Source organism: Eschrichtius robustus, chromosome 13, assembly GCF_028021215.1.
Source record: "Eschrichtius robustus isolate mEscRob2 chromosome 13, mEscRob2.pri, whole genome shotgun sequence".
NCBI classification, from domain to species: Eukaryota; Metazoa; Chordata; class Mammalia; order Artiodactyla; family Eschrichtiidae; genus Eschrichtius; species Eschrichtius robustus.
The window spans coordinates 22,457,759-22,470,721 of record NC_090836.1 but is presented as its reverse complement, the minus strand read 5'-3'; the positions used below and the strand labels follow the sequence as shown (position 1 = coordinate 22,470,721).

At 38.3% G+C, this 12,963-nt stretch overlaps 1 protein-coding gene across 2 annotated transcripts in view; it reads left to right on the top strand.

The window, feature by feature from the left end:
* ITPR2 (inositol 1,4,5-trisphosphate receptor type 2) overlaps positions 1 to 12,963 on the top strand; it is a 524,186-nt gene that overhangs the window by 436,368 nt on the left and 74,855 nt on the right. For both annotated transcript variants that reach the window (XM_068561342.1, XM_068561340.1), the window contains 3 exons: positions 978 to 1,142; positions 4,349 to 4,544; positions 8,812 to 8,904. In XM_068561342.1, the coding sequence (XP_068417443.1) occupies positions 978 to 1,142; positions 4,349 to 4,544; positions 8,812 to 8,904 (454 nt within the window). The remainder of the gene's footprint in view (positions 1 to 977; positions 1,143 to 4,348; positions 4,545 to 8,811; positions 8,905 to 12,963) is intronic.

The following is a 12,963-nucleotide window of genomic DNA, read 5'->3' as shown; positions in this document are numbered from 1 at the left end:
CAGTCCCCAACCTTTTTGGCACCAGGGACCGGTTTTGTGGAAGATGATTTTTCCACCGACCGGGGTTGGGAGGGATGGTTCAGGCGGTAATGGGAGTGACGGGGACCAGCAGATGAAGCTTCGCTCACTCGCCTGCCGCTCACCTCCTGCTGTGCGGCCCGGTTCCTAACAGTCCGCGGACCGGTACCCGTCCACAGCCTGGGGGTTGGGGACCCCTCCTCTACATGGTACCGAGCATAATAAACACTCCAAAATGCTTACTGAATAATTACCATACATAGAACTTAGAAGATACATGCAAGTATTATATTTACTTTAATCTAGGTAGAGAAGTATATTTATATTCTTTATGAATGTAGAGTAAATTAAATACAAAAATAATTTTTAATGGCCTACTTGTTTAAAATAATATTCAGTAGAGAAAGTCCAGGATAAAAAAATCGAGGACAAATCTCTGGATGTTTTCTGAAAATATATTTTTCTATTTCATTTATAGTATAATAATAAAAACATTGCATTATTACTTTTAATATGGAAAATATAATGAGTAATATTTCAAGAGTCATTGTACTAAGGGCTTCATATGCATTATGAATTATTTAATTCCTTGAAGAGTTCTGTGAGGTGGGAATTCCTTTATTCCAATTTTTGAGAAGAAACAACCAAGGCCTACAGTTGCATGGCCTAGGTCAGATAATAGTAGTGGGAAAACTAGGATTTAAATTCACGTCTGTCTTGATTGCAGAGCTGGGGCTCTTGATCACTCTTCCTCTCTTTTCCTGGAACTGCAAAGAATACAGGGTTTGTCTGTATGGTGTTTACATGCCGATTTGTAAGCAGTGCTGAAAAATTACAAAATGAGAAATCATAAAAGAAAACCACAGACTTTGTGAATAATAGGTTTTGTCAATGACCTGCTGTTTTTGTGAGTTTCAGAACAAATAAGACAGTAAAATCGAATCTTTTCCTCCCTTTAGCTTTGTAATAAAATAGTATTTCTGGTGAGTTTTGTCGGAAACCGTGGCACGTTCACCCGAGGGTACCGAGCGGTCATCCTGGATATGGCCTTTCTCTACCACGTAGCGTATGTCCTGGTTTGCATGCTGGGCCTCTTTGTCCACGAATTCTTCTATAGCTTCCTGGTGAGTACATCTCTCTGCTGAAAAAAATACATAGTGCTGCTGCTTCTTATGCTTCTCCTTTGATTTTTTAAGCAGGGTCTGGCATTTAGGACAAATTATGTTATTTTTAGACTTGCCTAGGAAAATCATGCATTATTATTATTTTTAGTCTTTTTCTCTGAGCAACGACATAGGTGGTGCAATTCTTTATTTTCTCTCTGAGACCCACCTCTTGACCCAGGCTTTGCATAGCAGGCTGCTTTGGGTTTCAGCCAAGTCACATTTCCCTTAGAGATTCTTCAACAAGAAAAGGGATATACTTTCTTGGTACTGAATTCATTGTATTTATTTATAGCAGCAAATATTTTGTGTATCTTTAGAATGGCATATAAATAAAATGAGGGGGAAAGCCAACTTAGCAAAAAGATGATGAGTTGTTTTAAGGGCAGTCTTGTAGTTTTAGATTTAATATGTCGTTGTTGTTAAGCTTATTTACATATATATCTATTCATTAAGTGGATTTTCAGATTTCTTCTAAAGTTGCATTTTGATTTTGGTTTTGGTTTTTTGCGGGTTATCAGTTTTCCTTCCTACATATATGTTCTCTAGCCATAAACCAGGAGAGGAGTCAATGCAAGTATATGGTAATGTTTTGAAACTTAGAGCATTACCAGGTTAGCATCATGATGCCAGAGGAGCAATTTATTTATATCTTCAGCTCACAGTTGGTATGCAGAGGAGAACACTACCCAATAAAATAATCCCTGAAAACAAGCTGAAGATCTAAAAACATTATGCTGACCTGGTTTGCTTGGGTCATGAGGGGCAAATTCATTGCCTCCTGCTTGCCTGTGACCTAGCTCACCCATGTAGGAAGATTAAGGAAGAAGCTAATTTTCTGTTTACCCTGAAACACTTGAAAGAGCCACAGTGAAGAGCGGATTTGTCCCTTATCAACATAAGGATACAAAATTATCTTCCAGCCAGTTAAGTTAGATTAATATTCAGCCATCAAAAGTAGACTTTTTTTTCTGATCAAGGATCCTAATGAATTCCTTCTTTGCTCTAATTCACCACAAAAATTGCATTTTTAAAAATCTGCCTATGATATGTAAAGGTCTATTATACCCAGCACTTTTCCCTGACTGTAATATGTAATATTTATTATAATGTTTTTGTGCTTCAACCTCCTTGTCTATAAAATGGATAGGGGTAATATGAGAGACTAGTAATATCAAGACCCATTAAAGAAATAATATGAAAAACATGTGAAATGATATATGTAAATCTGTTATTTAAGGAAAGGTTTTTGACAAAATAAAGGTGTATTTGCATTATTGTATGAGTTATTAATAGTAATGTTACTTTTAATTTATGTTAACCTTGATTTCCAGTTGCATTTTTCTCTCATCTTTTTCAAATCATACAACACTTATGCTAATTTGTTTTCATTGGGTTGGTTATAAAAAGGATGTATTCCATTTTCATGTTTAGAGGACTAGAAGAAAATTTTAATGGACATAATGTCAAAATGGTATTTAAATGTATTTTTAAAATATTTTTATGTTTTAAAAAATATATAAATTTGCATTCCCAGTTGTGTCCACAAATGCCAATCCTTTAACCAGTAATAGAAACCACACTCTAGATTTTCCTTTGAGAAATAAATGGAAGGAACCATTCACCTGTCCAACATCAATACCTTTGCATTCTCAAGATTCTGATTCCATGGGTATGGAATAGGGCCCAGGAATATGCATTTTCAGCAAGTATCGTATGGGCTTCTGAAAACTATAAACTTTCGTAAACTATCCAGAAATGATCTGGAACCATTTCCAGACCTTTTGTTTAAGCCACTGTTCAGCTGAGGGAAAATCTTCTTTCTGTCAACTAAATGCTTAAATAAGTTAAATAAGCCAGGTCAGTAATTTGGAAGCTGAACTTGCATTACTTAATTTGTCTTTAGGAAAGAATAAGGACTTTGTTTCTAAAGGTTTTATCTCCCTCCAGGAGATAAACAGATAGAAAAATAGTTAAACATATGTTTTTGTGTTTGACCATCAAAAAATATCAGTGTCCTAAGGTGAGCAAACAAGTTAATATATTTACAGCAATTATTTGCAAGACTATAGTTAAATTGGAAAGTAACTGTATAAGCCTCAAAACTCTGAAAAACAGAGTACAAGGCCCTGGTGTTTCTGAAGGGATGAGGGACACTGGTATTAATCATTTCAACCAGCTCAGAAATTTTAATCACTCCCCATAGATAGCAGAAAACAAACCCCAGTTATTCCAATATCAAAAGTACTATTCATTTCCAAACTGATACTTAGGCCTTCGTTAAAGTAAATGTTAATATTGCTTTTAACCAACTTTTAATAATGAAACATGTAGTTGCGAATGTATAATTTCAACTTTAAATATAGCAATAAATAAAATTGTTCTTAAAGTTGACTGCAGATAGCAAACACATACCTAGGTTCTTGACTAGTGCATATGGATTTTCTACTACTAAACACAAAATGGATAATAACCCATTATCCATAGAGGAAGTGAATTAACACTTGTGAATTATATTTCTGTTTATACTTCTGTTTCCAAAAGTATATACTAAAGTAATAGGTTTTGCCCTCAATCTACCTGTTTAGTAAGAAAGATGTTTGCATTTCTCAAATATTTTTAAATTTCATACCTTTTCTATTTTAGTGGGCTCATAAAATTTAATTCATGTCATTTCACCTCTAATCCCTTGATTAAACAATCCGTTGAATGAATCCTTCAATTATTCATCACTTAGTTCCCTAATTCAGCATTCTCATGTTAGCCATTTTACATATTCTAGAAGCAACTGCAGAATATCAGAAAGACTAAAAATAGGGAATAAGTAGCTAAGCTGGTTATGTATCGTATTACAATTTTTCTAAATTCAAATTTGAAGCTATGCTATTACCATGTCTTAAAAAATTGATATTACGTTGGTTATGAAACCAACAGATGCACATTATATATTGTGTTAGAGTTATCTTTATTGAAACACAGTTTATTAATACATTCAAACTGGAGAAGAAATACATATTTTGGTTCATTTTTAAGGTGTTATTTTTACTGTTATTCTTTCACAGACAAATTAAAATGGCCTGCATTTGTATTTGTGATTACCTTTGTATTTATTCACCCTTTGCTTCATTGCATTTTTTTCCTTGTTTTCGTTCTCTTTGTTTTTGTAGCTTTTTGATTTAGTATATAGAGAAGAGACTCTGCTCAATGTCATAAAAAGTGTCACACGGAATGGCCGCTCCATTATTCTAACTGCAGTCCTCGCCCTCATCCTTGTCTACCTGTTTTCCATTATTGGATTCCTTTTTCTGAAGGATGACTTCACTATGGAGGTGGATAGGCTGAAAAACAGAACTCCCCTTACAGGTATTGCTGTTACCACTAAATGAGCTTGCTCTGATGGCGGCTCCGACTGGTACATCTCTTGCTAAGAGGATCACAGATGAACGATGATGGAGGCAATGTTTTCTTTCATTCCTTTGAAAACATTTTCTTGTTCACTAAGAGCTCACGAGTGTGAAATACCCCTACGCTGTATGTTAGCTGACAGTGTGCATAGGAAAATCTTCACAGAAGAAACGTCACCTGAGCTCAGTCTCAGTACAGAAGTTTCAACAGTGTTGACTGTACTCCCGGGGACAGTTGACAATTTCAGTGCAGGGTAATAGCTTTGGGATTCTTTCTCTTGGGGGATGTCTCCCCCAAGAACTTCCAGCATCATTCACAACCATTATTTCATACATGTTTGCTCACAGTACATTATATTATACTTGAATAGTTGAAAAGTATAAATGCTTTGATTTGGAAACCATCAGATAGTCAGAAAATTTGCTATAGAAAAAATGCTCAAAATATTGTCATTAAGGGGCTCTGTCCGTGAATATGTGGCTGTCAGAATTTCTGTGTGATATTTATTTTTATTGTCTGACTGGTTAGACATCACCCATTTATACTCACTGTGATTCTTGTGGTATGAGGGGTGATTCTTTCCATCTTACTTTGGATTTTTTATTTATTATGCTCCCTAATGGTTTCTTCTTTCCCCCTTTCCTACATTTTGTTGTTTTGGTTAAATTTTGTTCTTACTCTCTTTCCTCCTCTCCTGTTTTGCTGGATGGACATTGCAGTTCTGCATTTTGCTGATAGTTTCTCTGGGTGATTCCACGGCCTATGGATTGCAGAGAAGGGAAACCACAAAATGACTCTCTCTTTCTTCAAACCATCAAATTTAAAAGCAGGATTTAGTTAGTGGTGCTTTTAGAATATGGGATAATTAAGTGGCATTCAGATCTATTATTTAGTCTAAGTGATCAAGGCACAGAATAGAAATAACATATACATAGATTGAAAGTTATTAAACTTGAGACTGAATTTCAGACCTAGGTAGTAGTCTTTATTCACAGACACATGGTATATTTTCTGTTATGGCCTTTCTTTTTCTCCCTTAAATGTTACTTTGTCTAGAGTTTTATAGGTGTAAATATTTGGAGGGAAAGCTCATGTATATAAATACCCCCAAAACCCCACATGTACTAAACTATCTGTGAATCATAAACTATCTGTTCTCAAAATTCTTTGTCTTAATTATTTACTAGGCATGATCACATTGAGTTATTCAGTACAGAGTGAGTCTGACACTGAAGCATCAGGATTTCTGAATTCAAATGTGTACAGTCGTTATTGTTTTATGAATCTTGTAGTAAATAATTTTAATTGTGTTATTTAAAAAGTAAGTTAGTGTCCAGAGGAATGGATAAAGAAGATGTGGTACATATATACAATAGACTATTACTCAGCCATAAAAAGGAACGAAATTGGGTCATTTGTAGAGATATAGATGGACCTAGAGACTGTCATACAGAGTGAAGTAGGTCAGAAAGAGAAAAACAAATATTGTATATTAACGCATATATGTGGAATCTGAAAAAATTGGTACAGGTAATCTTATTTACAAAGCAGAAATAGAGACACAGATGTCTAGAACAAACATGGATACCAAGGGGGACGGGGGTGGGGGATGAATTGGGAGATTGGGATTGACATATATATATATACTATTGATACTATGTATAAAATAGATAACTAATGAGAACCTACTGTATAGCACAGGGAACTCTACCCCGTACTCTGCGGTGACCTAAATGAGAAGGAAATCCAAAAAAGAGGGGATATATGTGTACGTATAGCTGATTCACTTTGCTGTACAGTATAAACTAACACAATATTGTAAAGCAACTATACTCCAATAAAAAAAAGTAAGTTAACATCATTATATTATGAATATATTTTCTTTAGAAATATAAAAAAAGTCTTCTTTCCTGTTTTTTACAAAATAGGAAGCACGAAAACTAAAATGTCAAGATCTTCACTAAAACTATTATACATATTTATATAAAAAGTTGTTAAACAAGAGAAAGCATTTGTGAATACTATAAAAATCTGGCATACAAGAACAGCTAACAGAGTTAAACTCTTGGTTCTTCATAGACTGAGAGTTTTTGTTTCATAGAGAGTGTATGTGGTACCATGCCCTGGAAGAAGCGCTCATGTTTTCATAACATTTTAAATTTAATTTCTAATACTATATATTATGTCTGTGGATATGTAGCATAAAGTTTATTCTTTCAATTATTGAAAACTGTTTTCTCCCAAAGTTGAGTGAAATTATCAAAGATAACACATCTAGGGAGCAAGTGAAACTGGGAATGTGGAAGTACACAGTTCTTCAGTGAATGTGAAGAAATCAGTGAACAAAGAGAGAAGGTTGAGGTTCCAGAGCTGAATGGCAGGAGCATCACAGGTGGATATGAGAGCAGAGGACCAATAATTTGCAAATGGCCTTGGGAGTTTAGGACAATGCATATCCCACCTCTGGCACCAGTGGAATCTGACTCTGTAGATGCAGGAGCCTGCACTTGACGGTGTTCAGGGGAATCCATGTCTTAGACAAGCCCAAGGAGTTGGCGGGAAGGTAGTGTTGACAAGCGGAGGTTCCAGTGTCTCTCCCGCTGCCCCCTCTTCCCCATCCTCAGTGCTGCCCTCCTGTTTCTACCCTCATTTCCTCTCCCCAGAAAATGGCAGAAACTTCTCAGGTGGCTTCCCCCCGCTCAGCCTCTCTTCTGCTTGTACAAGTCATTCATTCCTACCACAGTTCTGATTCTGTGTCTTACGGGTTTGAAAACTTTGCTGGGCCCTGGGCTGGCTGTGGGATGCTTGGTTTAAAATCATTAACCTAGAAGCTCTGCCTTGTCTGTGCCTTTGCTGGCCTCTGTACCTTTTGTCATAGGATTGTACCTGGAATTGCCCCCTTTACCCTCTACCTCATCTTCCTGTGTGTAAATCCTGTCTCCTCTAGATGGATCCTTCTCCAAAAACCTTTGTTTTTTCCTTTCTAGAATCCACCTCTCCCTTTCTGAACGCACTACCTCACTTTACGTGTACCCCACTCCCTCCATTCAACTATAATTATGTCTGTACCTGTCTGTATTCCCTAATTGATTGTGGGTTCTCCAAGGCCCTGACTCTGACTCCTCAGAGCCTAGCACGAAGTCAGTAAATATTAATGAAGGGAATGGCTCCTGGGGAACACTCAGGAACGCTGCCTCTCTGACCACTTGACGCTCACTCCACACCCGTGACATACCCATCCTTTCTGCCATGCTGCCCCAGTCAGGGTGCGGGGAGGTAAAGTCTGCGGCTTCCCTTCCTCGTGGACCCGAGCTCTCTCAGCTCCAGGGCTTGTGTTGGTGGCAACTCCAGGCCTGGTCCCTCTCCTCATCACACGTCCTAACTCCAGCCACCATTCTCCACTTCTGCCTTCACCTCATCAAACAATCAGGCTAACCTTGGTGGGTGCTGCCCTGAAATGCACTTGAATATTTCTTCAGTATATAAAAATGAACTTAATCTTCTCCCCCCACCTTCTGGACTTTCCTTGGTGGCTCCGTGTGAAAAACAGGTTTGAGAGGAACGAACCTCTTCATGTTGTATTTGTTACTAACAACAAAATTTGTTATATGAAACTTGTTTTACACAGATAAGAAGGTTACTATTTTCTTTTCTATCGGGACCAGGGAGATAGGGGGTAAAGATGGATCCCTGGGGACTAAGGAAGAAAAGGTTCTGAACAAGGATCTGGCAGAAGATTCTTGCTTCCCTGAGATGTTTGATGTCCTGTTCCCCGGAACCCACATTTACCATTAAGAGATGCCACCTCCTGCTCGCTCTACCTCAGCCATGGGCACCAGTGGCTGAGAGCTCAGGGGTACCAGCTACGCTGGGGGAACATGTTTCTGGCATTTCCAAGCCAGAGCCCTGAATGCATTTGGCCATGGGAACATTGTTACACATGGTGGTTAGGGCCTGCAGTATTACTAGTAGTTTATCTCAGCCACTTTAGAAAGATAGAAAAGGCTTTTAGTGGGTTGGCCCATGAACCTATTCTCTATTTACAAAATTGATTCAGTAGGCAAAACTGTGTTCGGAGTTCCACACTAACTTAACTAAAAACTTTAGGAACACAGCTAATTTGGAGTAATAGCACCTTTTATTTATGTGCCTTTGTAATTTGTCTGCTCATTTCTTGTCACTTGCATATTTGTCTCTATACCATGTCTCCATTGTGTGTTCTCAGGTAGCAATGCAGTTTCTGCTATGACTTTCGCTTCAATCCTGGGAACATGTGAAAAGGAAAACTGCTCACCCACAATACCAACTTCAAATACAGGTCTGTAAAAAGGTCTCCAGGACAGCATGAACTCGATACTTCTGAAGTTATGTTTATTTGATTAAAGTTATTATAGGTTAGAGAGTTGCTCTAAACATTTCATGGTGAGTTGAAATAGAAGAATGGAGGGTAAAAGAACCTAAAAGTTTCAAGCTAGAGAAAGGATTCTCATATCCGTCATTTTGTATCCTCACCCTGTTCCTTACGTTATTTCTAATCATGAGAATTTTTCAAATTTACCCTGTGGTACGTGCTGCTAAAAATTCTGTTACCATATTGCAAAAGCATACCACACTAAGCAAGACCCTTTCCACTGTATAGCGTTTAACTAAGAATATATTGCCTTTAACAGAAGAATCCATCCTTTAACAAAGAATGGAAAAGCATGGGTTTAGAACTCAAAAGGCTTGGTTATAATCCCTGACCTGCCACTTTCTAGGTCTATGTCTTGCATATGCTATGCAAATTTCCTGGACTTTGTTCAGATGGCTTGTCCTGAAAGGGAGGAAGGAAGGAAGGAAGGGAGGGAGAGAGGGAGATCTATCTAGGTACATAGGTAGGTAGGTAGATAGATAGATAAGGCATATGATACTTTCCCTGCCTCCAAAGGAACAAATGGAACCATGCATATAAAAAGAATTTTTTAAACTCTAAACTGTTCTCGAAGGATGTGGCAGGAATTTGGAAACGATGGCATGTGTGAAATTTAATGAACTGTAGAAGGAATTAGTGATCTGTTTCCAGAAGCAGCAAAGATTTAGGGAGCATTTAGATATTTCAAGAGTTCTGTATATAAAAAAGGAATAGATTTAGTCTCTGTTATGTCTACAAAGGGCAAAATCAGACTCAGAGAAAGTGAGGGAAGCAAGAGTTAAGCACAGCGTAAGGATGGATTTCCCCACTTCCATCTGGAAGCACATTGTTTGGTCATAATGATAGAGCCTTTTTTCCCCAAGTTGCCTTTTGCCTTAAGATGTTGGACTGTTGCTTGAAGTCCAACAAAAATGGACAGTCTCTTCTACTGACTAAATGTTTCATGCTCTATGACCTAAAGGGAGAATTAAACACATGTGTATGTTCCATTTCCACGTCCCAGCAGCTCAGGCACTGTAAACAGCTGCCACTCAGACTTCTTTCCCCCCTGACCTCCTGGGTACCCAGTTCAGGCCTATAAACCACAAACCAGCTCCTTCTCTACTCGTGTAGCTTAACTGTGCTCTGAAGTTTCTAAAATCCCGTTACATGCATCCTCTGGCTTATATACCTCCAATTTCTTCAGCTTCCTCACATATTACAGCGATGACTCTTCACGTAACACTCCAAGGCAAGAAGTTGAGCGGTGTCATCATGTTTAGGATCGTGCAATTTGCAGTCGCACCACACTCTTGACCCATATTTGACTGACTCTTGGCTAAAACGCCATTCTTCACTGGTTCAGCTGTCAAGCCATAAATGCCTATTCTGTGCTCACATAATTGGGAGTTTGGGATTTCAAGTATAAAACCATGCATTTATGTCTATATATTTCTGCCAACCCATAATCCCAGGCTGTCCCAGTTTGTCCTGTGAATAGAGGAGGGGCTTCTTGACCAGATGATCTCTAGGTTTCAGGTCCCTTCCAGTGCTCACGTGCCATGAGGCTCATGGTATCTTTATGGGTCCTGATCCTATTAAGCAGAATATTCATTCTCTCTCATGTCATCCTCAAGTTTGATAAGCTCTAGAACACGGGTTGGCAAACTTGGGCCGTGGGGAAATAGGAACTGTCACCTGTTTCTGTACTCCCCTCGGGCTAAGAATGGTTGCAGCTTTTTTTTAAGTTTTTTTTTTTCTTTAATGAAAAAGATGCAATGGAGACTGTATGTGACCCACAAAGCCTAAAATATTTACCATCTGGCTCTTAACAGAAAAAAAATTTTGCCAACCTCAAAAGATTTTCATTAAAGGTGCTAGAAATGCTGCATGGGGACAGTGCTAAGGACAGAGTCCTTTGGCGTGTGGCCACCAGAAACATGCTTTCAGATTAACATAGTCATGTTTTGTGCATTATTCACCCACAAAGAAATCTGCCTTAAATAAACTACCATTTATCCCATGTTCCTCCTTCTTTTAAAAAACATCTCATGAGGCTCCTTCTCAAAGCCTCCTTGCCAAAGCCCAGATACATAATGTCTGCCAATATTCCGAATGTGAGGTTCGTCTGAACCCATACTGGCTTCTCTTGATCCTGACTCCTTCCCACACTATCCCTTTAATGACGTATCTTATCTGGGGGAGCAGATCAATCTCGTTTGTCAGCGGTTTGCAGAATTTGTCATAACCTCAAATTCAGATCTGCAGATGTTTCACTCTTCTTCCCAATTTTCCGCAATGCAAAAAAATCACAGAGAGCTATTTCAAAAACTCAGACATAGTTTAAGTAGCTGGCTAGAATTAAATAGCTCTTAGGATCTGCCGGCCACCTTGAACATCAACTTATTGTTATAAGTACTTATCGCTTTTTTAATTCAACATTCTTTCTCCGTGACAGAGCATGAAAAAGAGTATGTTAAAAAATTTACTTTCTTGTTAGCATGAGCATTTTATAACAACATGGTCCCAAGTAGAGTAACCCTATTTCTGCCTTGCTCTTCTAAAAATTATTTCCTTTTTTTAAAAACCAAATACACTGTTAACAGTGGTTTGATTTTAAGAGCAAAATATTGGTTTGCCAGTGAACCAAGAACAAAGCTAGTGTTCCTCCCGCCAGAGTCTCTAAAGGCGGCTGAGCCAGGGGCCCAGCACAGCAGCTGAGCCAGCAGCGCTCAGCCAGCCCTCGGCATCCAGAAGCCCGAAGGGACAGTGAGGGAGCTGCTGAAGCCCCCTCTCCGAGAATGAGATCCTCTAGGTCATACATGTATGGACACATCCCAGGAGGTTGCCGCCCAACTCTGTGCAAGTCTGCAAAGCTTAGGCTTTATGCAATTTCCCAGGCATTGTTGTAGATGCTCAACCAGGTATTCTAGTGTAATTGTTTCATACGGTCTTACTCATTGTGACATTTTGATCTTAGCATTTAACAGAATGAAGTGAGTGTTTTTGTGAAATAGGAATTTAGTTAAGTCAGATCAGTACAAATCCTCAATGATGATGATGATGACGATGATGATATTAATAATTATAAAAACTCTGTGTATTCATTCATTCATTCATTCATACAGCAATATTTGTTGAGCCTCTACTATGGGCCAGCTACCATATTCAAGACAGTGTTGAATAAAAAAATAATCCTGGACATTATGAAACTATAAAATAGTGAGGGAAGCATAAAAAGTTACAAAATACGGTACTGCAAATGGTGCTATGATAGGTAATCACAAGAGAGCCTAGCTGTAGATTAACAGAGAGGCCCTTCTGGGGAAGTTTATTTAAACTGAGACTTGGAGGCTGAAAGGCCAAGAGAAAGAAGGAGCCGTTCTGGGCACAGAGAACAGCATGAGTGAAGACCCTGAAGCATGTCCAAGAATAGATAGATGCTACTAAGTATCCTCATATTATAGGTAAAAACACTGAAGGACAGAGACATTAAGTTCACAGCTAGTAAATCAATCTAGATCTCTGATTCCAAGGCCTGTGCTCCAACCTTCTAAATCTTATTGCCTCCTAATTAAAGGATTAATCTCTATAAATTATTTCTTTCCTAACCAAAATTTAGAGATGGTTAAAATTCTGCCTAATATTGCCTTCCCCATAGAATGCTTGGATAGATGTTCTTTATGCGTATTGTCTTCTGAAGGCAGTTTCTTCAAAAAAAGTAAATCTTCTCTATTATGTATTTATCAACTGGAGTTGATTCTCTCCCCTCTTCCCCTGCCCTGAGGACATTTGGCAATGTCTGGAGACATTTTTGGTTGTCATAATTCTGGGAGGAGTTTTACTAGCATCTAAACATCTCACAATGCAGAGGACAACGCCCCCCCAACCAAGAATTATCCAGCCCCAAATGTCTACAGTGTTGAGGCTGAGAAAGTCTGTTCTGTCACAAAGTCTGTTTGGGTATTGGGTTATACCTCCGAATGC